The following is a 24,295-nucleotide window of genomic DNA, read 5'->3' as shown; positions in this document are numbered from 1 at the left end:
CAGATACTTTCATACGACCTTTATTGACATACAGAAGAGCCCAGTTTGACAAGTCATAGTATACAGTAGTATACACAGCAGATAATAAAATAACCCTATTGATTCCTGCCCTTATTCTGCTGCTACATATATGAACAACACAACAGAAAACATTTAACCCATTTTTGTCTGATGTAATTCATTGATAGGGCTCAGAAGACAAAGGTTGTATATGACAGCACTAACCCTTATGGAGATCGGCCAGGCTCTGCCAAAGCAATGCAAGATGCTTATACCCAGTTAATGAAAGCTATTGATGAAATGGATGAATTTGTAAACAAACCAGAGGGCCTTGACTATATCATCTGGGACCGTTTCTGTGTGTCTAGACGTGCCAAAGTAGAAAGTGAACAGCAGGTAAATAAACTTATTTCCAATGTACTTTAATATATATATATATTTGAAATGTGCATTCTGATATACTACTTCACGATCTCTGTGCTTCACACTGAAGAGCTTTGCAATGCACAAGATTTGAAAATGGTAAGGTTTCCTTCCCCCTGGGTAACTGCTTAGACTGAGAAGACCTGGTCAGAAGGACCATGGCTTCTATTACCGAGAGAACTTGGTATGGATCTTGTGAAGAATACCACTGATAGAAGGGATTTCTGTGAGTCAAATATACCCTCACCCCACCTTCACAGTACAAAATGCTGATTCTGGAAGGGAATGAATCTGTACCATTTGGTAAGTAAACATGTTTAAAAGAATGTCTTCCCTATTTGCATAGATTAAGCAGAGAGCACTGACACTAGCAGAGATGCAGACCTTCCATCAGAAGAGAACAGAAGATGATGAGAAGGTACGGAAAGAGATCGATCAAATCTTCACAGAACTTAATCTGTAAGTTTGCTTCATCCACCTGACATTTTAGAATTGCCCCCAATAATAATGTAAAACTGTTCCATATATGCCTTCAGCACAAAAGGCACTGAAGTTAAGTATATTAGCTTTGATCCAACAGAGCTTTTCTGCAGATGGAAGGATTTCCACCTGTGGAGCACAATTTTCTTGCTTCCTATTTCTGCTACAAATGCTTTTTGGGAGGGATAGGGACCAATAGAAATAGTATCTGGATGATGTGGCCTCTCTGATGGCTCTCAGGGCTTAGTAACCTGCGGGTACTCTTTATAGGTCTGTCCTTCCCTCCACTTATTGAACATTTCCTTTTTCTTTCTTAGCTCCTCCTGAAGTTCTGTGTTCATCCAAATAGACTTCTTGAATCCTCTATCATGTTTCCACCTTGCTGGAACAGTCATGGCTTGGGCATGTAATAGCTCTTGTTTAAGGAGAGCCCACCCTTCAGTTCCCTCTTTCTCTTCCAGCATTCATATCCATGGGATGACTCTCATCATGTCTCTGAGTCTGTAGCAGACATCAACCATTCCATGCCCCGCAGCAGAGGGTCACTGATGACCAACACTTCCCTTTTCCTTTGAATGTCGTTTCCTCTTATCTCCTCCACTGTGTCTTTGATTGTTTTTGTTGTTGTTGTTGTTTGGTTCCTCTTCTGCACTTGTTTGTTTCCATCTCCCCAGCAAGGACCTGGAATCTATTCCTGAACTTCAGTATCTCTGAGGGTCATATTGCTCAATGCATGTTGTAGCAGTAGGAGGAAGCCCCGTGGGGAAGTTAAACACACACACCGCTTTTCCTTTGAACTGATATCTTCACTCCTATTAGATGACGCATGTAGCTTATTTCCTCATCATTTTACAAACATAGTTATGTCACCAACAGAACAGTTTATACTATATTAAAATTTAGTTTTAGTAAGAAAGGGAAGGGGGAAGAGAGGTAAGAGAGAAGGGGAGCAGAAAGGAGAGGGAAAAATAAAAATGCAAAAAAAACAACAGATAGGAAAAAATAAAAAGTGAAAAATGAAAAGAAAACTGGAAGGGTGGAAAAGATGAAAAGCCATAAGAAAAAAAAAGGAAGACATATTTGATGTATTGGGCCTTAAAAGCCATTTGGGTTTTTGCCACTATGTGACACAGATTATTGGAGTATATTGAAAAAGCAGAGTTTGTTTTTTATACCCTGCTTCTCACTACCCGAAGGAACTTCAATGTGGCTTACAATCACCTTCCCTTCCTCTCTCTACAACAGACAACCTGTGAAGTAGGGAGGGTTGAGAGAACTCCGACAGGACTACGAATAGCCCAAGGTCACCCAGCTGACTGCATGTAGATTAATGGGGAATCAAATCCAGTTTGCCAGATTAGAGAACACTGCTCTTAAACACTACACCAAGCTGGCCAACATAGCTTCTCTTATGTTTTTTATGGACTACAGTAGGAGGGGGAAGGGTGGAAATTTATGTCTGCAGAAATGCTGCATTGGATCCAACCTAATGTCTTTGGACACAAATCTGGAGGACAGCTGGCTATGAGCCCAGTGTGGCACTGTGGTAGATAAATGGAGAAATGCTGTCCAGACATGAAATATACTTGCCATACAGAACGCACAATTCACAAAACCCAAACTTACTCCAGTCTTTGGAAATTAGAAGACTATCATTTTCTGTCACTGAGTGGTACACTGTGATTTGATGCTGCCAGTACCATATTTAACCTCACTTCCAGGCTGTGATTAACTATTATGCTAAATACTTTCATGTTAATTATGTAATTATCTTGTAATTTTCCACTGTGAAATACACAGTCCTGTTTCTTCTCCAACCATAAGCTTTAAAAAAATTCTCAGCCTCAAAACAAATCTCTCTGACAGCAGTCTTTATTTCTTTCTAATCATGGTAAATGCCTTCATTTATTGAAAGCATCTTTTTTGGCATTTCTAGGCTTCGAGAGATGAAGATGAAATTTCAGTTAGATTTGATGGTCCAGTTTCTTTTTAAACAAGGGCAAGTGGAGATAGACAATAGCAATTTAATCCCCGACTTCACAGATGCTATTCTTATCAACAGGAGCATCATTGAGGATCTGAACAACACTATACGGGTAGCTATGGTTTTCTTTTAAAGGAACTGAACTTCTGCAGATCTGTCATACTAGATGTTGTCCCTTTGAATTTATTATGAAACAAGGAAGGGCCTTGTAAGACTCAAGTAGGGGTGAGTCTATATTCTATATCCTCCCACACACACACACACACATACATCACTGAGCCTTGTTTTGGCTTGAGAAAATGGCATGGATGAAAGGAATCAGGTACCCCTTCTCCACAGCACCACGGTCCAGAGTTGAATCATGTACCTGTGGCCCTTTAAAATTCCATTTCCCACCAGTGTTGCGCAGTTGTGTGGAAAGTTAGTTTGGTCTAGGGGACCTGGGCCCTACTTAGTACAAAACTTAACATGTAGTTCGGCTTCCAGTCCACCATTTCCCAGAAATAACTCATAAAAGCACATACTAGATTAAGACAGTTCTTTTTTTTCCTTCTAGGCTCAAGGAGAAAAAAAAGTTGCTAGCATGGTAGAAAGCAAAGATTTTCGGAAAGGGATATTTCAGCTGGAATGGGAGCATAAAAAAATTCAGATGCAGATTGATGATCTCAACCAAAAGGCTCGGGATATTCAAAAACTGAATGTTACAAAGGATCGACAACTTGTAAGCTAGTCTTCTAAATGTTGATTTGTTTATGGCTTATATAAAGTTATTGGCTTGAATCTTGGGGGAAGATAATTAAAGGAAGGTTTCAATCTTTACCAAGTACACGGTGGCCAGTTCTCCCATCTGCTTATATCTGAATGTACCTGCATATGCAATAAGGAAGTGGTTGAAGACCATAGTCACTATGTAATGGATTGCCCCCTTTATAATTAATCAAGAGACACATTTATCTGGAGAATACTCCCCACCACCTCAGGGGATAAAAGTTGCACTATTTGCCTTCGCTGCCAGGAAATAGATTTAAGATTTTAACTATTAGGACTTTTTTATATTGCATAGTTTTATATGGCTAATTTTACCTTATTTTGTAAGGAATTATTTGACAATGCTCTATATTCAAATTTTGATCTAATTTGTATACTTTTAATCTGTTTGAAATGGCCTATGGCCAATCAACAGAACTGAACTGGATAACCAAAGGTAGCACAGTTAGTGAGGTAAATTTGGCACCTGACTGAAGATGAGCAATGGCATGTTAAGGCTGTCTTAACAGAGTATGAGAGCATCTTTTCCACTTTTCCAGGGAGATATATTCCACTTTGTAGAATAACTGGTCCAAATGTCATTAATGAGGGGGAGGCGAAAGAAATGTTGAATCTTTGACATAGTGGTCATTCAGAAAATCCTTGGGCCTCATCAGTTATTCTAGTTCCAAAACTGGATCAAACAGTAAGATTTTGTGTTGACTATCAAAGGCTCAACAAGATTATAGTCCCAGATGTATACGCGATGTCAAAGGTGGATGAGCTAGTGAAAACCATTGCAGTTACACATTTCATTTCCATTATAGATCTAACAAAATGATATTGGCAGGTGGCCATGGATCCAAAACACTTTTGGGACTGTATTTCTATTGGCCGCTTCTAAGGTGTAATGTATGGAAGTGAAGGCTAATTTTTTTCTATATTTAGTGGCAATGTGATTGTGCCATTACTTTTGGGGACCAGGAGGTACAAATAATGTGAAGTGTTGGAAGCAGCAATTCCTTGTACACCTGACATGTTTTTTACTAAATTATTTACCATGATTTCTGGTGAAAAAAGAATTCTTGCCCTACATATGATCACAGCTACCAGACTTGTTTACGCCAGATACTAGAAACAAGAAGTAGTCTCAAAAATTCAAGAATGGTTAATAAAAATTCAAGAGTTATATACTTTAATGAAAATAACAGCTTACTAAAATTGTAAATGTCTTACAATCAAGACATTTATATGCTAGAGCTTTTTTGGTCAAGAGTGATGTTGGCAGTTGGCAACATAGGCTATTTCAAATCATTAATGGATCTTTTTATTTCTTCTTTTTATAATAATTCAAAACTTTGTAAATCATCCAAAATCATAACCAAAACGGGTTCCTAGGTAAATATCCCATTTTCCCAAACTTCCTTGGTGATTGTGATCCTTCGTATTTTCTTAATGTTTTCACTACTCCATATTAATTATCCCATGGACTCTCCGTTCATCATGCTTTTAAGTCTTAATTAGCTAGACCTAGGAACCTGTTTTGGTTGTGATTTATGATTTTGGATGATTTAAAAAGTTTTGAATTATTATAAAAAGAAATAAAAAGATCCATTAATGATTTGGAATAGCCTGGACAATTCCTATACATTTTGTTTGGACTGGAGTTACCAAAAGGAATTGACGGTTCGTTTGTAGTTTATGGTAGCATAACTAGGAAAGATATTTGGTATTTGATGTCACTTTAAATGAATTGGTGAAATTGTATCTGTTCATATATTAAATTATCTATTTTTTAAAAATGTATGAAGGCACTTAGTTCTGTTAACCTAACCTTCTCCCTGCTTTTCATTTTACAGTTCTTAACAGTACTAAACTATGACAGCCGAATGAACCATGAGGTCTCAGTAATGGAGGCAACACTGACTTTTCTAGATAAGGTAAATTCTCTAGTGTAATTACTGAATATATGGAACAATTTGCGAATTCAACATGCTGGTCTTCGTCCTGATTTAATGTTTGTTTTTAGCTATAGCGTTGTTCCTTCCAATCGCAGCTGCTGAGAGCAGGATCTGTATCCCACTTGCCACAGGGATCTAAACCAGCCATCACAAGAAAACAAATCACGACTGTCCACTGAACATTCCACCTAACATTAATATTAATCTCCACCTTCACCAGTGTTCTGTGGGGTTTTTTGCTCCTATTTTACATTTCTTATTTCATTAGTAGCTGGGCATATCCAAATTAACTGGTTTGTGTAGTTGCAGTACTGCTTCATTGTCCAGGCATACGTTGGTGCAATATACGTTGGTGCAATATATCTCTTACAGATTTACTTTTACCAACCACAGGTTTATGCTGGGGCTTTCACATCATGCCCTGCAATCTCTCCCCCCCCCCCCTCCCCGGTCGCCTTTTTGTCTTGCTTAGCAAACAGCCTCATGATTTCTGATGAACTCTAAAAAGTTGAGTACTAGTTGCTTTAACATATTCCTAATGTCACTATTATATTAGTACATTTATTTACATCAGTTGTCTAAGCTTGAAATATAATCTATGTGTTTGGGCTGCCTCGCCCCATTTAGAAAAATGCAGGATCAGGATCATGCTGTTTTGCTGGGTGTAGCATGAAGCTGTATCTTCTTTCTCCACACACACACATCAATAGCAAGGCAGAAAAGATTCCACTCAGCAACTAGCTGGGGCTGACTTTGCCTTCAGATGGGTATTGCCAGTTTTGGAAAATTAACGAGAGCCTTTTGTTTTGTAGAGAAGTGGGGTTTCTTGCTAGTGCTAATGCCCGAAGAGCCTCAAGCTTTGCTCCTAAATGGCCCATTATGCACAGGGGGGAATAACGCACATTCAGGGTGGAATGGCGGCAACTAAAATCACCGATAACGCACGGTGCCGGCTGCAACTGGCCGCAGCTTCGGTGCATGCCGCTGAAAAAGCCGCGTAAGCGAAACGCGGAAGAAAGCACAGCTTCCAGGTGACCGGGGTGCAACCAGAAGCGGCGCCAGGATCGCTGCGTGCATAATTGGTTACTCTGGGTTTTACCGCCATCGCGCCCTGTCCCGTGCATAACCGGTGTGCTTCGCGTCTTCCCCCTCCGCGTTTTCCATGTGACCCGAAATTGCCGTTTCAGCGGCGTGCATAATGGGCCAATGTCTCACACACACAGAGCTATGGATTTTTACACAGAAAACTATATTATTGTACAAGGACCCCTTCATGCTTCTTCTCCAGTCACTTGATATACTTGAGACAATTTTCTCTCTTCTAGCTCATGTGTGTAATTCCCTATACCCTAATTACTCAGCTAAAGCAATATAAACATTGGTAGCTGACCTTTGTGAATACAGTGGGGCATTTCTATAGGCAGGATTTCTACCCTCACAGGGCAACTTACTTGCTTCCCTATTTCTGCTGTGCCATAAATGCCCCCCAAATGCCATTTCTAGGTAACAGGGACCCTCAGAAACACCATTTCAGGGGATATCTTGGGCTGCAGGAAAGTCAGGCTCCATAGGGAGAAATCCATCTGCAGCAGTGCACCATCAAATACAGTGTGATTATTTGAAATCAGTAGGACTTGCAGAATTCAGTATTTCACTTCTATGTGACATTGCTCACTATTTTTTTGCTTTCATTGTTCATCTAGAACTGCAAAAAAACAAAGACTCTGTACAATAGCACAACATGAAGTGTTGGCCCTGCCCCAGCACCTATGGTGCTGGACCCAATCCTTCTTATATATTTTTGCTCCAACATTAGCAAAGTGTCTGTACATATACTTCCATTGGTTCTGTACTCGTGATCAGAAATATGAAAAGCAGCATTGCCAAATGTGTGGGACCTCTGTATCTGAACATGAGCAGGAGAGTGAACTGGTATACTTGCTATTGATTCTTCTCTGAACTCTGCAAAATGTCCATGAGCTTGATGCCCATGAAACAAAGCTTGCTTTAAAAAACTATATGTAAGCATATCTTGTATGCACTTTGTTTGTCAATGGCCAGGTTCATAAGAAAAATGTGCAACATCGGGAGAAACTTATCATGGAGTTGGAGAAGCAAATTGATCAGAAAAAGGCAGCAAACTATAAACTCAGCAAGCAGATACAAGAAATGCTCATTTCTGTGTCAGAAAGGCGGCAGATTTTTGAAGCTTCTGGTGAGTTATGTTTTAAGGGTTGCTTGGTCACTTCATGTAATTTTTGACACAAAGATTAATCCACTAAGCAAACCTGTTTCCTGCTCTATGAAATATAGCCACCAATGCTGTAAAAATATCATTTTTCTCAATATGGTCATCTTTGTATTAGATACATGATTCAATTTACACATATAAATGATTACTATAACACTCATCACCTATGTCCAAATATCCTAGCATTTCTTCCTTTGCATTCTCTGAATTCCTTTGATTTTTTTTGTAATTTCTACAAATGAATAATGTTGTCAGACCTGTCACTGATGATTGCAGACAATTTGTGTTATTGATTAGAACTGCAGCAAAAAAATAAACCAATATGCAAAATTATACCAATTGCTTTACTAGGGCCACTTCATATGTTACAACCAGCAAGTATGGTTGCTCTATTGTGTTGCTAGTACCATTTGAAAAAAGCAGATCATGTGGGCAGCTCTAGTTCCATCATACACCATACTTATTGGGATGCATGCAATGATCCATACACCTTTGACTCTTCCCATTTTAGTTCCCCACAAATTCCGCCACTAGTGGTCAACCCAGTTAATATATTCTGGACTTCATGTTTTGCAGACTCAGAACTGCTCCAACAAAAGATTCACAAAGAACGTTATGAAGACATTCTACAGCGACAGCAACTTGTGGATCTTGCCAAAGCACAGGCTCAGGAGTTATCCATCCTTCAAGCTGAAGTGGAAAGACTGAGAATGAAAACATTCCCTGCTTTCTTTGATGAGCAAGAATACTAGCAAGGTGGTCTTACAAGGGACCTTGTTAATTGCAGTATTATATTGAAGATTTTCATTAAATTGCATTACAGTTATCAGATACAAATTTAATATGATGTCAGGTAAATATAGACCTTGGATAGATCCTCATTTTGTGTCTACATCAAAAATAAAAACTGGAAGGCAGCTGCATCTCTATAAATTGTGAGCAGTTCCCAAGCAGAGAAAACAAATAACTACAGTGCATATACTTTTTCTGCCACTGTGTAACTTCCACCATCAAAATATTAGAAGAAACTTCCCATTGATATTTTCCTTGTTTTGGAATTGTTCAAAATTTATGGAGATGAAGCTGCTGCCCAGTCTTTGATATACAATTTCCCCCCTAAACTAGTCTGCTGGAGACATACAAAATGAAGATCAATCTGGGCTGTCATTATTATACTGTCAACTATAGCTGATAACTGACAAGCATTCTTTATGACATGCTTTCTTAATACTTTTTTTTCAAATCCCTTTGTTATGGTAGTTGAGTACCTGCTCCCATTTTGCTTTTGTTTCCACTTCAAATAAAGCCGTCTTGTAGGCACACAAGTCTTAAAGATGTTTTCCTTTAACTGCTTTTAAAGCATGTTTTCTTTAGTGTAGTAGAGAGTAGCAGTGGGAGAAGCAGTTTGAAAGATCACCTTAAGCAAAGCTTTGAAATTACAAGTTGCATTACAAAAATCTTCTACATGTCTAATCTTGAGGTAGAGAGAAGCATAAAGTTACATTCGGGTTTCTGATTTAATATATATTAAATACATACTTAATTGCCAGACAGCTGTTTGAAAGCTCACACTGAAAGTTACAGGTATTTACAGAGTATGAAATCCCTATTTGTCAAACAGAATTAAAACAGTACTGCATTCAATGTTGTATATATTTTATGCTAAATAAAAATAAGTTTTTAATTTCATGCAATACCAAATAATTTAACCAAAAGAAAGTATGAAATCTCGTATAACACAGCCATTTTCTTTTCCCCATTTTTAAATGTTTTCGCTACACAAAAAAATAGTTTTGACTAACCTAGTTATGCAGCACAAAAACTGGATGCAAACCTTCAAATTGTTGGAGGTGGGGAATGTTAGACAAGTTGCTTATAGTTATGCATCAGTAAAATCTTCTTCCGTTCTGTTATAATGTAGGAGTTGGTCATCTAGTCCAAAATAGTCTATCAGCTCTGTAATACTTACTTTCTTGCCATCTCTAGACAATGCAGACTGTAGCTCATAGAGCATTATTTGGGAACTTCCTCGCCATTTTGCAATCAGCGACTGTAGTTCTGTGGGGTTATTCTGAAACACAGAGGATAATAACTAGAAAATTATCTAATTAAAAAAAGACAATATATGACCCTAGGTGGAACATAAGCCAAGACAAAGATTTGTGTAGAAAACTGAACATTCTAGAATTCATTTTTTAAAAGAAAATGTCATTAAGGCCCATTATGCACGGCCGCCGAAACGGCAATTTCGGGTCACATGGAAAACGCGGAGGGGGAAGACGCGACGCACAGCGGTTATGCATGGGGCGGGGTGCGACGGTCACAAAACCCAGAGTAACCGATTATGCACACGGCGATCCGGGCGCCGCTTCTGGTTGTGCCCCGGTCACCCGGAAGCTGCACTTTCTTCCGCGGTTCACTGACGCGGCTTTTTCGGCGGCATGCACCGAAGCTGCGGCCGGTTGCAGCCGGCACCGTGCATTATCCGTGATTTTAGTCGCCGCCATTCCACCCCGAATGTGCATTATTCCCCCCGTGCATAATGGGTCTAAATGTAAACCATCATGATTGCTACAATTCCCCCACCCCACTCCCCCAAAAGTTTAAGCATAGTCCACCTCAACCCGGGTGAATGAATGAATGAATGAATGAATGAATGAATGAATGAATGAATGAATGATAAAAATATTACTATCTGTCACATTGCGTCTACACTGCACAATGCTGAAATTGATTAGCATTTGTACTGGTGCAGTACTTTCATTACTGCAGTTGAATACTATGGAAATGAAATAATTAACTTACATTAACACTTACAACCCTCCCCTCATGAACCAGTCACCTGGGGGCGGCTTACAACACTGTAACAACAAAACCATACAACAATAAATATATTAAAATATATTCTAAGTTAGTTGCAGCTAAAAGCATGCTGCCATGCTGCTGGTTTGTGCAGAGTCATTATCTGACAGAATGCCTCCTGCAAATGAGTAAGATATAGGATGAGAAGCCAAACCTGCAAGGGAAGCCTCCTGATGTTCCAGATCATCTGTGTGTTCTGACCTCAAACACATTTGTTTGAACATATTTGCATTTTCTTGCAGAACTGACTTGTTTCTAAATGTGCTGGAATAACTGAGACTAAGACATCCATACAAGGATTTATTTAGAATATATATTTTTAAATGTGAATTTCAATCACAGCAAAATGGTTATCTCACCTTTGATCTATACATCTTGACCAGCTTAAGTCTTCGAAGAAGTTCCTCCTTTTCCTGGATCTGTTTTACCAATTTCATCTTCTTCTCCTGTAGTTCTGACTGACTGCAATGAATTTCTAACAAAACCTGTGGAGAATTCTGTTCAGTTTTACTGTGTCTGTTACATTCAGATTCACAAAGCTCTTTGTCTTGCAAATCATTTTTCATACACGTGATTTTGTCAGACACTTTTTCTGAGTGTTTGTTCTCAGAGTGTGATGTAGAACATGGTTCCTTTTTAGGTAAATTAACACAGTCATTTTCTTCGCTGATTTTAAGACGCTTTGCTACAGTGAAAGTTGAATTAAAAGACCGTCTTGCTTTCTTCAAGCGCTCTTGAAGGGTTGCACTCATTGGCTAGAAGGAACATGACAAAGTCATATTAAAACAAAAACAAGCTAGCTGTTTTAAGTAAACTGTATGTTACAACAACCAGAGCAAATTATTTGTAGAAAGCTTTAGCATACTTAAAGCACTTATGCCCAACTAGAGTGCAGAGCTTTTCACTCAATATTCTCACAAACGTTTTCGTGCCACATTAGTTGTAGATAGAAACAAACTAATTTACTACAGAATGTTTAGACATTTGGGGGGCAAAACTTACTGACTGCTTTACGTTTCTTATGATTGTATTTTCAAAGATCAGGTGTTTCTACATAAATCTGATTTAGGAACACATAAGGAGTCACTAGCCATTAAGTTAACATACCTGTTTTCCTGAGCTAGAGGTGCTCTGAAGTTTAGATGTGGGGTTGTTTAATAAAGTTGTTTCCATTTTGAGTGGACGAATTTGCTATATATAGATAAGATAAAATTATAAATATGAGCTGAGTATTTATTTTTAAAAGCTCCTTTGATATAAACAGCCTTCAGTTTTTCTGCATGGCAAGCTGAGAAAACAGATCTCATTAGCTGAGTCATATAGGTAACAACTATGCTCTTTAATTTGTGCATTATTATCTTCACTCAAACATGCTACCATATTTGGAGGGTATTTAACCAGGAGGTATGCTGCGCAATTACATTTTTAATCTAACTTTTCTGAAAAGGAGCACAGGGAAGAGCACATTTGTTCTCCAAGCAGCCCTGGTAAGGTAGGTAGGTCTGTGATCAGATTCTTCCTTTGGCCTTAAAGGACCAGAGGAAGTGATCTAGGAAAAGCGCTCCAACTAATGGGAACTCCTTGGGGTGAGGAAGTGAGTAAGTAACTCGCCGGTTACTACCGCTCATGACGGATGGGAATACGGACGCCAATCCCACCCCACCCCCTCGGTTGTCAAGCGTATTCGGCCAGAGCTCCCTGGCGCCTTCTCCTCGGCATTTCGAACTCATCAGGTGGCGATGAGAAGAACGGGCGTCACAAGGCGCCGCGGGGGGAAGAGGAAGGCCCGCCACGGCCCGCCGCCCACAGCCCAGCCCTCCGAAGCGCCACAAAACGCGGCCGTTTCAAACCTGCGGCTCGGAGCCTCCGCTGAAGTCTCTTCTCGCGATCTCTTCCCAGGCGCCTCGTCGGCCGCTTCCGTCCTGGCCTTGGCGCGGAGGAAAGGCCGGAAGAGCCGCGGCTCCCGGGAACTGCGGCCAGACCTCCCGGGGCAGGCAGCCCTGTCGGGTCTTTGGCGTAAAAAGAGTAGCCTTGGAGACGTCTGCGAGTAACAGATACGAGCGTCTTTTCCCTCGGCGGGGGAATTTAGGGGGTCCTGCAGCTCGGAAAAAAGAGTTTATAGACCTCTTTGCATCTGTTTGCCTGGCTCTTCACAAACTCCCGACGTCGAGGGGTGGTTCGTTCTTAATAGGGAGAGGGGAGTAGCCGTAGCTCTGCAGTAGTAAGTTAGTAAGAGGGTGGGAGTAGAGAAATAGCCTGCGGCTACTGAGTCTCTCACGCTCCACGCAGTAAGGAGGGGGAAGAGCCACGTAGGCCGCCCCGAGTTAATTCGAGGAAAGACTGACTAGAACGGAAATGTTGAAGTTGCAAACGGGTAGGTGTTAGTGTGATCTCGGCAGCCCAGCAGCATGGCTAGTATTTGGATGGGAGACCACCAAGGAAACCAGTTACATTCCTGCTTTCGTGGGCAGGGCGTCTTCCCCATGACCATCTCTAATAATCAATTAGAATGCGCCAGTCTAAATAGTTCTTTATATCTTTAGATACTTTAGTGCCGAGTAACATTACTGAAGAGAAAATAGTGTCTCTCATAGCAGGAAAGAATTGAGAATCTCATACCCACTAACTTATGACCCATGCAGGCACAAGATCATTATTTGTGTCCTTGCTTTGGACAGAGCAACCATCACTGCTTCTGCTTGGGAATGGGAGAAAAGATCTAGTTGAGCACAGCTTTGACAAGACAGTTTGGTGTACTTCTCCTTGGCAGTCAATCAAAATAGATACGCACACATATGCATGCAATCATTAAAAGTATTTCAGATTTTTTTTATTTGAGCAAACTCAAGGCAGGTGTAATAAGGTTGTGGGGTATGATGAATTTTAGGGGAACAGGCATATCCACACACAGAATTTTTCTGTCATGTGGTGATACAGTTTCCCACTTGTACCATTGCACTGGGGGTTTCCTGTGGGGAATTAGAACAAAAGTGAGTTTAGAGCTGCACATGAGGATAACCCCCCCCCCTCAAGACTGGATTGATAATAGGAAAAACTGACAGGCATGAAATGATTTGCTTTTTAAAAATAAGCAAGAAGAAAAGATTGTTAGGGCGGGAATGCACAGCTGAGGGAAACATTGATACTTAAAAAGCAGGAGCTGCAGAAAGTTATTTTGTAAACTTATTCATTGTTTATTTTTTGGTGTTAAATCATAAAACATAATATTAACAAAGGTATTCAAGTAGATAATTTTATACATTTCAAGGCACAACTGAAACATTAAAAAATGCAGTTGCACTTTGAAGACTAATAGTCTATGGAAACATAACTTTCCTTAAGGTAAAGGTAAAGGTATCCCCTGTGCAAGCACTGGGTCATGTCTGACCCTTGGGGTGACCCCCTCCAGCATTTTCTTAGATTAACTTTCCTTAGATTACAGTTTATTTGATTTATTTTCATTTACACATTGCCTCTTGGCAACAGACACCCTGTGAGGTAGGTGAGGCTGAGAGAGCCCTGATATTACTGCTCGGTCAGAACAGCTTTATCAGTGCTGTGGGGAGCCCAAGGTCACCCAGCTGGCTGCATGTGAGGGAGGAGTGGGGAATCGTGTCTTGCCAGATTAGAAGTCACTGCTCCTAACCAGTACACCAAGCTTGCTCTCAAATATCTATATGTGGGGACCTTTCATAACAGTATGAGTAACTATTTGAATAATGGGGTTCAAGATGACCTTTATAGCAGCTTCCCTAATCAGCTTAAACCTGCAAGAAAGCCAAGATGGAACAAATTTTTATTAGTTCATCATTCTGTTGTGACTTCCACTAGTAGGAAACAAGTCCTGATGTAATTGTCAAATAATTCACTTCCTCATACAAGTATACTTTTCAGTCAGCATATTCTTATAGCCTGGAGCACATATACTCAATTTATAGCTGTTGCAAAATACGTCATTCCTTCCCATCACAGTTTGGGCCTAATGCTATGTTTTTACTAACTAACATGGTTTGCTTTGTAAAGATTTCCTAATTTGTAAACAGGCATGTAACCTTGGCCAGAATTATAAAATTAATGTAAATCAGATTTGTTTCATGTCAAATAAATAATAAATAATAAATAAATAATAAATAATTAAATAAATAAATAAATAAGTAAATAAATAATAACTCGGGCCATGTTAAATGATTCTGTACAGCTTAAACTTTATAAATTCAGCAGACATGTAACACAGGAGGTACCAGAACATAGTTGATAAGGAGTAGAAGAGAAATGTGAATAAGCAGGCTGACTTTGCGTTATTGTTCTTTTGACAGAATGCTGAATTTTTTCACTTATATGAACAAATTAACCCTTAACTTGTATTCAGTTTTCTTAATATAGAGGCCAGTGATTCTTGCTATAGTTATAGCATGATAAGGTACAAGGCTATGGTGTAGAGGTTGCATAACTAAAGATATCATGCTTGGAATGTTGTTTACTATAAACTGATAAAAAGCTTTCTTGGGTGGATCCTGGTGGCTATTTTTTTGCTGTGATCCTTTCATTTCAATAAAGAAACACTCTGCTCAGATGGAATCTCTCTCTTATTGGAATAAGGCACACCAGGCAGTGGTCCCATTTTAACTACAAAAGCTTTTTAGGAGGGCTGGACAAAAAATGAAGTTGCTCACAATCATTTGTTCTTTCAGAGAAATTTCTCATTACTATTTCTCATGCTACAAACAAGAACACACTTCCAAGTCAAAACTGGAGAAGTAGGATATGAATCCAGAATCTGTGTGAGCATCACCAGATCAGTGTTTGTTTTTTTTAAAGCTACACAGCACACGTTTATAATCTTAGAGTACTGTTGTTCTTGAACACTGCCCTGGATGCACTTACTCATTATTACAGGGCCATACTAAACATAAAGCATCAAATTAAAAAATGAGAACATTATTATGCTATGGAAACAACTAAAGATATTCACCTGATTATGCTCAAGGGCACATTAATAAATCAAGAAGGGAACAATTGGGAATGATATCTTTGCCAGCTCTATAACACTTTCGCCAAGATTTCCCTTTCCCTTTGTTGCAGTTTTTCCTTTCCTTTTGTTGGGTTTTTCAAGAGCTGGGTTTGTGCACATAGAGCAGCAAAAAGGGAAATAACTTCTTTAGCACTGGTTCTGGATGAGAAAACATCCTGGGGGGAGGGGGGGTGCAGGCAAGAGCCTTTCGCCAAGATTTCCCTTTCCCTTTGTTTCAGTTTTTCCTTTCCTTTTGTTGGGTTTTTCAGGGTTTGGGTTTGTGCACATAGAGCAGCAAAAAGGGAAATAACTTCTTTAGCACTGGTTCTGGATGAGAAAACATCCCGGGGGGGAGGGGGGTGCAGGCAAGAGCCTTTCCTAATTTGTGGTTGCATTCCAAGCTTGTTTGGACTTTCCCTTTAAAAAACCCCAGACATTCCCTATAGCTGCTGTGTTGCTGCAAGGTATATAAATTGGGTCCAAGGAACACGTAGCTTGGCCCTCAGGGTCTTTATTAGCCCACCTTAATGTTTCCTGGTGTCAGAAAATATGTCCAGAGCCCTAGAGCATTAGAGAGCTGTCAGAAATATTACGAATGTATTGCCTCTGTAGAACCAATAAACACAAAAGACTAATTACCATAGTTAATCTAAATCCAGCATTCACAACGCAATCAGCTTTGTGATATTAAACAAACACCTACAAAGTAAAAGCTCTGCTAGAACTTAGCACAGCTTGCCCTTTATCAGGAAAACACAGTACCTGCATTTACAAGTTTAAAAACTATAATAATTATCAGCAAGTGTCGTGCAATTAAACCAAATGAAAATGAAATTTGGTGCCCTTGAGCCATGCAAGAGCTTTTAGTAAAACAGCAGTGGCTCATGCTCACAGCTAAACCTGACTAGGCCCTGTTAAACTTGACATGTGTGCATATGTTTCTTTACCATTAATCTATGATTAGGAATACATCATAATTAGCAGACTGATTTGCTTCTGTGTTTAGAGTTCACATGATCAGTCTGTTCACATCCCAGTGATAATGTTACTTTCATCCAGATGGCAGCTGCAGTATTAAATGGTTTTGGCTAGCTTAGGCAAGTGTATCTGTTGAAACGACTTCTGGACAAATACAGCTTTTGTGCAGCTATCCATGTTCTGGTAGTATCCAGGCTAGATTCTGAGCATGTAGCACGCTTTAACACACTGTGAGCCCATGCCTCCTCCCCTTGGATGCTCTCCCACTCATATCTGTACCATGCTCGTCCTCTCCACCTCTGGCACTCCACCAAAGAGCCCCCTCCTTTCTACCTGCCCTCCACCACATCAAGGGCGGCTGCCGGTTGAGTCTCAGCTACATTTTATCCCAGGACTTCTAAAAAACATTCGACAAGGTGCCGTACCAAGGGCTTCTGAGTAAATCTAACAAGGGATAAGAAGGGATAAGAAGATGTGTCTGAGATGGTTAAAAAAGCAATGAAGATAAATGGTTTTCACTGTGAAGGAAGGTGTGTGGTGAGACCCTCCAGGGATCTGTGTTGCTAGTGGAGTTTGTGGATGATTGTTAATGATGATGAAAACAAGGGGATTGTGAGAACTTCCAAAATGACTTCTCTAAATTGAGTGAACAGTGAAACAGCAGATGAAATTCAATGTAAATAATTTCACCTATACACTGATGAAGTCTGAGCTGAGCATGACAGACCACCATGGGTTTGTCGTGTGCTGTAGTGATTTTTTTTAAATTGATGTTTGAGGTCATCAAAAAAGGGACTGAGAATAAAACTGCTAGTATGGTAATTCTCTAATAAAAATCCCTTGTGCAGCCTTAACTGGAATGCTGTGTTCAGTTGTGGTTGCCACATCTCCAAAACCCTACTGAAGAGCTAGAAAAGATGCAGACAAGGGCAAGCCAAAGGATTCCCATGGGAGCTCCTGCTGCACAAGGCAGGGCCTCATCTGTGGCTTTTTAGTTGAGGGAAAAAGGTGGCATAACAGAAGTCTCCCAAATTATGCAGGGTGTAGACAAAGTGGATAGAAACCTTTCTCCCTATCCTATCATGTTAGATCTTGGGTTCACTCTGTGTTGTTTGATAGTAGATTGAAGACAAACAAAAGTCAGTAGTACTTAATTCAGCAGGTAGTTGTCCAGCAGAGACTCAGAGCAGCTTACATTGTTCTTGTCTGCTCCATTTTCTCCTCACACAAACCCTGTGAGGCAAGGTAGGCCAAGGTCAACCAACAAGCATCAATGGCAGAGTGAGGATTCAAACTTGGTTCTCCCAGATCCTGGTCTGAAACTCTAACCACACCATGCTGGCTGCTTGTGGAACCCAATTTATATACAATCATGAACAATGGATCTTCACACCACTGGTCAGTTTCGGTTTAATTTCTGTGAAAGAACACTTGCATAATTTAATGGTTGGGGTCAACACAACATGAACTGTATTAAAGGGTTGTGGCATTAGGAAGGTTGAGAACCACTGCTCTAAGCTAACTTACATGGTTGTTCTGAGACTGAAGAAGGGAAAACAGTATGAGCTACCTTAAGCTCCTGTGAGGATGGGAAGGTTAGACACTAAAACAATTGATATTAACCATTTAACAAAACAATATTGTTCATAAATTTAGTTTGCAAGGTCATCATGTTTTTTAAAAAAAAATTTGTTTAATGGTGATAAATTATGGATTTTATTGAAGTTTATCATGACAATCAAACCATAAAGATACCAAACTGAGAAGCATAAGACGATATGATTATAATATGTGCTAAAACAGCAAAGCATCATAATGGCAAATGATACAACCTTTTCATTCTTCATCAGCTACATGAAATGGCCTACATAAGTATGGAAGGGAGGGAAAGGATATGATTACAAAACACAGCCTAAACGTCCAGCATTCCAAGATACAGATGTCCTGCCCAGCCCAAAACAATATTCCAACTGTATTGTCAATTTTAAAACGAAAATTTATTTATTTATTTATTTAATTTTATTTAGATTTCTATACCGCCCATTTCTTTGCAGCTCTGGGCGGTTTACACAGAACATTATAACTTACATGAAACATTATGCAGACTATAACGTCAAAACAACTGTGGTATGTGTTTGAAATCCCCCACAAGATTTAGTCAAAAGAATAAAGGCTCCCATCAGAGTGGGTATAGATCTCTCCCTGCTGTTGATGAACTGGGAAAAGAAGATGAATAGCAAAGGAGGACAACTTACTTCTACAGTGAACTAGCCCTCTCCTGCCCCAACTGAGCTCAATCCTGATAGCATCAATTCTGTATACAAATTCCAACTCAGTAACTTTACAGTGAGGCCTCCCTTTGAATTTGTTTTGCTCAAGGGTGATGAACGATATATCATTTAGCCTCACCAGTGCTGGAGCAGGTGGCTATCCTTTTTATTTTTATTTTTTTTACAGCCAGTCCATGAAGTCCAAGGGATATAACACTGCAGTTGGGGATCAGAGCTAGCCCATGTCCACACATGTTACCTGCACCACATTCAACGTTGTTGTTTTCCTGCTTCCCCATTTTGGCTCATTCATCCCCTAAGGTTTTCATGGCCTTTCTCCCCAGTGAGAGCAAATGTGCTAAGGGAAAATATTGTTTTCCTTTTGAACTACCTGCTAAGGCACCAGAGGGCTCCAAATAGAGAGGCAGGGTGCGTTGAGGTGCCCCGTGAGAGGCAGGCATAAGGAAAAGAGTTGCTTGATATTTTCTTTTCATGCCCTGTCTTGCACACAGTTTCTTCTACCCATGTGAGTCAGAGGGTTATATTTTATATCTTCGGAATGTGCCTTTAAGTAAAAGACTGCCATTGTTGCAAGTCTGCACTTGGTAGACAAAAGTTACGTGCCCCAAGGAAAGCAGATGTAGCAATGGCAGGCAAGAGCCAGCAGGAAAAAAAAATAAAGCCTTTTAAGAAGAAGTAATCAGTTCAGTGTTAATAAAAATACAAAAGAGCAAAAGTGAATAAACCAGATTCCGTTCAGTTTTTAGTACAATCCTTCCATCTGTGTAGCTAACCAATTTCAGAGGTTTCTGGGTCCAAATGCGCAACAATGATCAAAGCTACAGATTCACTACACAGAAAGTATTTCACTATCCTTTTGCCTCATTTAAACAAAAGCCTGATTCAATCGTGTTAATTACATAAATTCATGAAGTAACCAGCACCTAATCTGCAGGATTATGGCCATTCAGAAAAGCCACCTGCCTTTTAGAATTTGCCATAGGATGCCTGTACATATTTTTAGTTTTCTCTGCAACCATGAGGACTAGGGGCTTGATTTTTATCTGAATGAAAAATGAAGTACCAGATCCCATGCAACTGTTATGTGTGAAGAGTGGATTTATGGGTTACAGGTAGCCCTGCAAACTACTGATGAAAGGTGTAAATGATGGATGACAATTCTTTTTCTGAGTCACTAGATGAATCAAAAAAGGAAGCCCAGCATATTAACTATTGCCATGGCTGAGACTGTTCACAAAACAACAATGCTTAGGGTGTGGTCTTTCATCTCTGTATGAACCTTTCAGATTATCACAAAAGTGTATCCTTAGCAACTGTTTGTATACTATGGGCTGGAGACATGCATTAGTAAGAATAGCATCATGGATTTTCTTGCTGCAGATATTGCTGTTCTGCATGGTATTCTTTGAGATTATGAACAGCAATAATAGCTCCCCTGATTTTAGCATTTCATTCTGTTTTGTACTTTTCAAAGTCAACAAGTTTACATGGGGGGTAATCTCATTTTGTAATGGACTTCTTTTAAAAGATGCAGTTGTGTTATGGCAAATAAAGAATACAATATCAGCATCCTCTCCCACATAGTTTAGAGAGGCCTTGCCTCAGAGGATTGGTGGCAGATGCGAACATAGTCCCAAATTCAGTCATGCCATCTCCAGTTAAAAAGGTCTCAGATAACAAGCACTGGAAAATCCAGAGAAATACTGGCGATTGAAATCCTTGAGCTGAATGATGCCTGCCTTAGCATAAGATAGCTTTGTATGTTAAGCCTTTCTGTATCATGTGGAGACGATGACCTATTCTCTGAACACTAATCCAAGGTATGAACAGTCAGGTTTTAAAATAAAGTTAAAATCACTTGGCAGTCAAGGCCTAGATGAAATATGCAAACACTTAGATAACACATGAAGGAGCTTTCTGTTCAGTGAGATCATTGTTCTCTAGATCAAAATTGTCTACTCTGACCAGCAGGCACACTACAAGGTGTCAGGATCTCACACCTATTATCTGATCCTTTCAACTGGAAATACCAGGAACTGAACCTGGAAATTTTTGCATGCAAATCAGATGTGCTATCAAGCCAGACTCCTCCCTTCCACCTATGATGTGAGTTCATTGGATGTAGAGGCAAGAAGGATAGTTACATCTGAATGTCCTCCCTGATATGTCCCCTTTAGGGGAGGATTAGCCATGACATTTGGGTTTTTTTTTTTCCAGAACACTTTTGAAATATATATAAAAATTTCCTTGGCTGTATGAAAACAGGGAATTCCCCTCACATGGGATGCAGGAAGTCCCCAGTTCTGGGCATAACCCATCCCCTCCCCCCAACTTCTTTTTAAAGCTCTTTGATCTAGTTCAAGGAGGAACTGAAGACTGGCTGCGGAAAGAATGGCCATGGGGATGCAATAAGAGGAGGAGAATGCAGAACAAAAGCCTATATGTCTTGCACTCTTATTTCTTGACCTTTAAATAGTGTTTTCCTGGGCCTTGCTGTAGTAATGGTCAGCTGGCAAAGCAAAAGGGAAGGCAAGGGGCAGAAGCATAGTTTTCATCATGTCTGCTTTGCCCAGATGTGATAGAGGAAGGGGGTTGGCAGGAGCAGGAGCTAGCAGCATGGAGTTGGGGCAAGCAGGAGAAAGTTTATGCCTTTGTGTGGAAACAAATCTTGTTTCTTTATACTAAAAATGAAATGGACCAAAAAAGTTTAGTATGCCTTGACTAAACTGTGTTTTTGTCATGTGGTCCTCAAACAACAGGAGCACACAAAAAAGATCACAGCAAAAAAAAGTTTGCATGTGTATATACAATAAGTACACACACACACACACACACACACAAATTTTTGGTCAGGTGGGGCAGGTAAAACACCTTTGAACATATACAGCCTGCAGGGCATCTATTGACTATCTTTGTCGTTATTTATTTGCATGGCCATTTTGAAATTTTATATGCCAACTTTCTGCCTGTGGGCATTCAATTTGGTTTACTTTTTTTAAAAATGACACTATGTACTCAAGACTGATATTAATGGAAGTGGCAGTGGCATTTTAAAAGCATGAAAAGTGGTCAAGAAAAACACCAGAGGAGCAAATAACACTCAAAAATTGATGTAAAATGTCAAAACTTTGGGCCAGATTCGATAACAATATTCAATAATACAGAACCTATAAAAACAAATAAAACACAACAACAGCCAACAGCCAACAGCCAACAGTATAGTTTTATTAATGAGCATAAAACGGGAATGAAAAGAGCACCCAATTTAGGCTAATAAAGTAGTAGAGTATTCATAAAATAGGAATATAGATTAAGTAAAATAAGTGGTACAATAACTGTAGAAGCATCAATTGCAAGCTAAACAAGTCAGCACCAAACCCAAAGGTCAATGAATAAAACCATCCAAGGCCCTTTTGTTTGGTTCCTGATGGCCAGAATTGAGAGAAATTGTCTAGCAAAGTGACTCCAGCATTGGCTGTGAGGATAATAACCATCATTCCCTCCTGGATTGTTAGCCTTTTAAGGGACTCGTGTTCTGTTTGCCATTAGAGAAACATTTAATTAACCACTGGCCTTTATATTTGCAATTGGGGATAGTCATTATGGGCCCCCCAGTACAGCTTGATATCCATTGTACCCAGCACTCATCTATCCAAACCTGTCTGCCATTTTTACAGGTTGCAGCAAGAGACCTTGTCAGCAAAGCTTGACATTTGTTTCCTCCCTCCCCACCACTCCTTTCAGAGAGCTCAAATGTTTTCATACTGTCTTGTGTAACATTGTTCAGTCTATCTGGTTACCTGGCTTTTGGATCAAAATAGCTACCTGTACAGAATTCCAGTGACTGGGTGCCAGCACCAAGAATGTACTGCCCCATGTGTTAAACAACCTTCTCTCCTTCACTGAGAGCATATAAAGCCAAGCACAAGATGATTACTTGATCCCATGGGCAGACTATGATTAAAAGTAGTGCCGAATGTTAGACATAAAAATCCTTTATCAAAAGTCCTGAGTCATCGATTATCATCCAGTTTCTTTTAAAAGAAGAAAACTTGAAAGAAAAATATCATGGAAGTTCTATAGAAATTGACAAAGTCAGTCATTGAATTGGAATCCTAAATAGTCTGTGCCAAGTAACACCTATCCGGTGTATTACTCACAAACTGATTGTTTCACATTCATCTTTGGAGATATCACCTATGCACATGACTGAAGATGGATTTTGAATGGGATGAACAAATGCTAAAGTGCTAGGATCATTTCTACCAGGGTCCAGCCTTGCTTACTTCCACACACGGTTTTAAACATGAGTGTCTTGAGTAGGAAGAATTTTTTCTCTAAATGTTTAGTTTTAAACAATGAAGTGCATTCATTCATTCCCACACTAGTAGCATGGTTTCATCTGACTTCCTTAACTGGATCTCCAAACTTAATATTGACCAGATTATTTGCATTATTCAGACAACTCTCTGAGATAGCAAGCTTCCCTTGTTCCTGCCCTCTGTATGTGGAGTTCTGGACCTACAGTGTCCACAAGCTGTACAGGACAGACACTAACAATCCCACAATTTTGTATTATAGCTTTGTAGGGAATCACCAAGGCACTTGCTAGGGAAGATATAAAGCCAGTTTTCTGTGTGTTGCGGCAGTACTACATACTATGAGAATGAATGTCAGGCTCACATCTGGGAAAGCCAAGTCTGAATCTACACACTACTGTGGAAGCTTGCTGGGTAACCTTGGACTAGTCACACATTATAATGTAGCCTTTCTCAAACTTTTTACCATTGAAAAATCTTCAAAACATTCTTCAGAAGAGCACATTATAATAATCTAACGGATGTAATCAGAGCATGGATTACATGCTCAGCCTCATTGCTCTTCTTGAAGAACAGTCATAGCTGATGAGCCAGACATAGCTGATACTACATGCCACAGAGCAGATTTGAGCCTCCACCCAAAGGCCAAGATCCAGTGGCAACCACAAGCTATGAATCTGCTTCTTCACAGGAAATGCAACCCTCTGTAGGTCAGACTGACTTGACTTGTTCCTGAGTTCTACTGACTTGTCTCTACTGGCCAATGGCATCTTGATCTTGTCTGGACTGAGCTTCATTTTATTGGTCCTCAACCATTCCATGACCTTCTCCAGGCATCTATTTGAGACTTCTACAGACCCACGGAGTTAGATGTTAAAGACTCAAGTCATGCAGGGCCTCAATACTCTGCAGGGCCTCATAGCATGAAGGCCACATGACCAAGTAGGAGTCTTTCAGTACCATCTTATGGAATCAGTTGGACAAGTAA

At 39.8% G+C, this 24,295-nt stretch overlaps 2 protein-coding genes across 9 annotated transcripts in view; one reads left to right on the top strand and one right to left on the bottom strand.

Annotated features, from left to right (window-relative positions):
- The window catches only part of CFAP43 (cilia and flagella associated protein 43), a 65,448-nt gene extending 55,913 nt beyond the window's left edge, over nucleotides 1–9,535 (top strand). For both annotated transcript variants that reach the window (XM_077349646.1, XM_077349645.1), the window contains 7 exons: nucleotides 189–396; nucleotides 770–882; nucleotides 2,840–2,999; nucleotides 3,444–3,608; nucleotides 5,494–5,574; nucleotides 7,657–7,810; nucleotides 8,423–9,535. In XM_077349646.1, coding sequence (XP_077205761.1) covers nucleotides 189–396; nucleotides 770–882; nucleotides 2,840–2,999; nucleotides 3,444–3,608; nucleotides 5,494–5,574; nucleotides 7,657–7,810; nucleotides 8,423–8,598 — 1,057 coding nt within the window. In that variant the 3' untranslated portion in view covers nucleotides 8,599–9,535. The remainder of the gene's footprint in view (nucleotides 1–188; nucleotides 397–769; nucleotides 883–2,839; nucleotides 3,000–3,443; nucleotides 3,609–5,493; nucleotides 5,575–7,656; nucleotides 7,811–8,422) is intronic.
- Nucleotides 1–12,873, bottom strand: part of SFR1 (SWI5 dependent homologous recombination repair protein 1) — a 39,451-nt gene extending 26,578 nt beyond the window's left edge. For 4 of the 7 annotated variants that reach the window (XR_013233571.1, XM_077349652.1, XM_077349651.1 and 1 more), the window contains exons 1-4: nucleotides 12,320–12,552; nucleotides 11,816–11,899; nucleotides 11,068–11,463; nucleotides 9,816–9,917 (exon numbers count right to left, since the gene is read on the bottom strand). Coding sequence is in view for 6 of the 7 variants with exons in the window: in XM_077349652.1 (XP_077205767.1) it covers nucleotides 9,816–9,917; nucleotides 11,068–11,463; nucleotides 11,816–11,881 (564 nt within the window). In the remaining variant the exon portion in view is untranslated. The other 3 variants (XM_077349648.1, XM_077349647.1, XM_077349649.1) reach the window with 3 other exon arrangements.
- Between the last annotated feature and the right edge of the window lie 11,422 nt (nucleotides 12,874–24,295).

This window comes from Paroedura picta, chromosome 8 (assembly GCF_049243985.1).
Source record: "Paroedura picta isolate Pp20150507F chromosome 8, Ppicta_v3.0, whole genome shotgun sequence".
In the NCBI taxonomy this organism is placed as follows: Eukaryota; Metazoa; Chordata; class Lepidosauria; order Squamata; family Gekkonidae; genus Paroedura; species Paroedura picta.
This window is presented reverse-complemented; position numbering and strand designations above follow the sequence as displayed.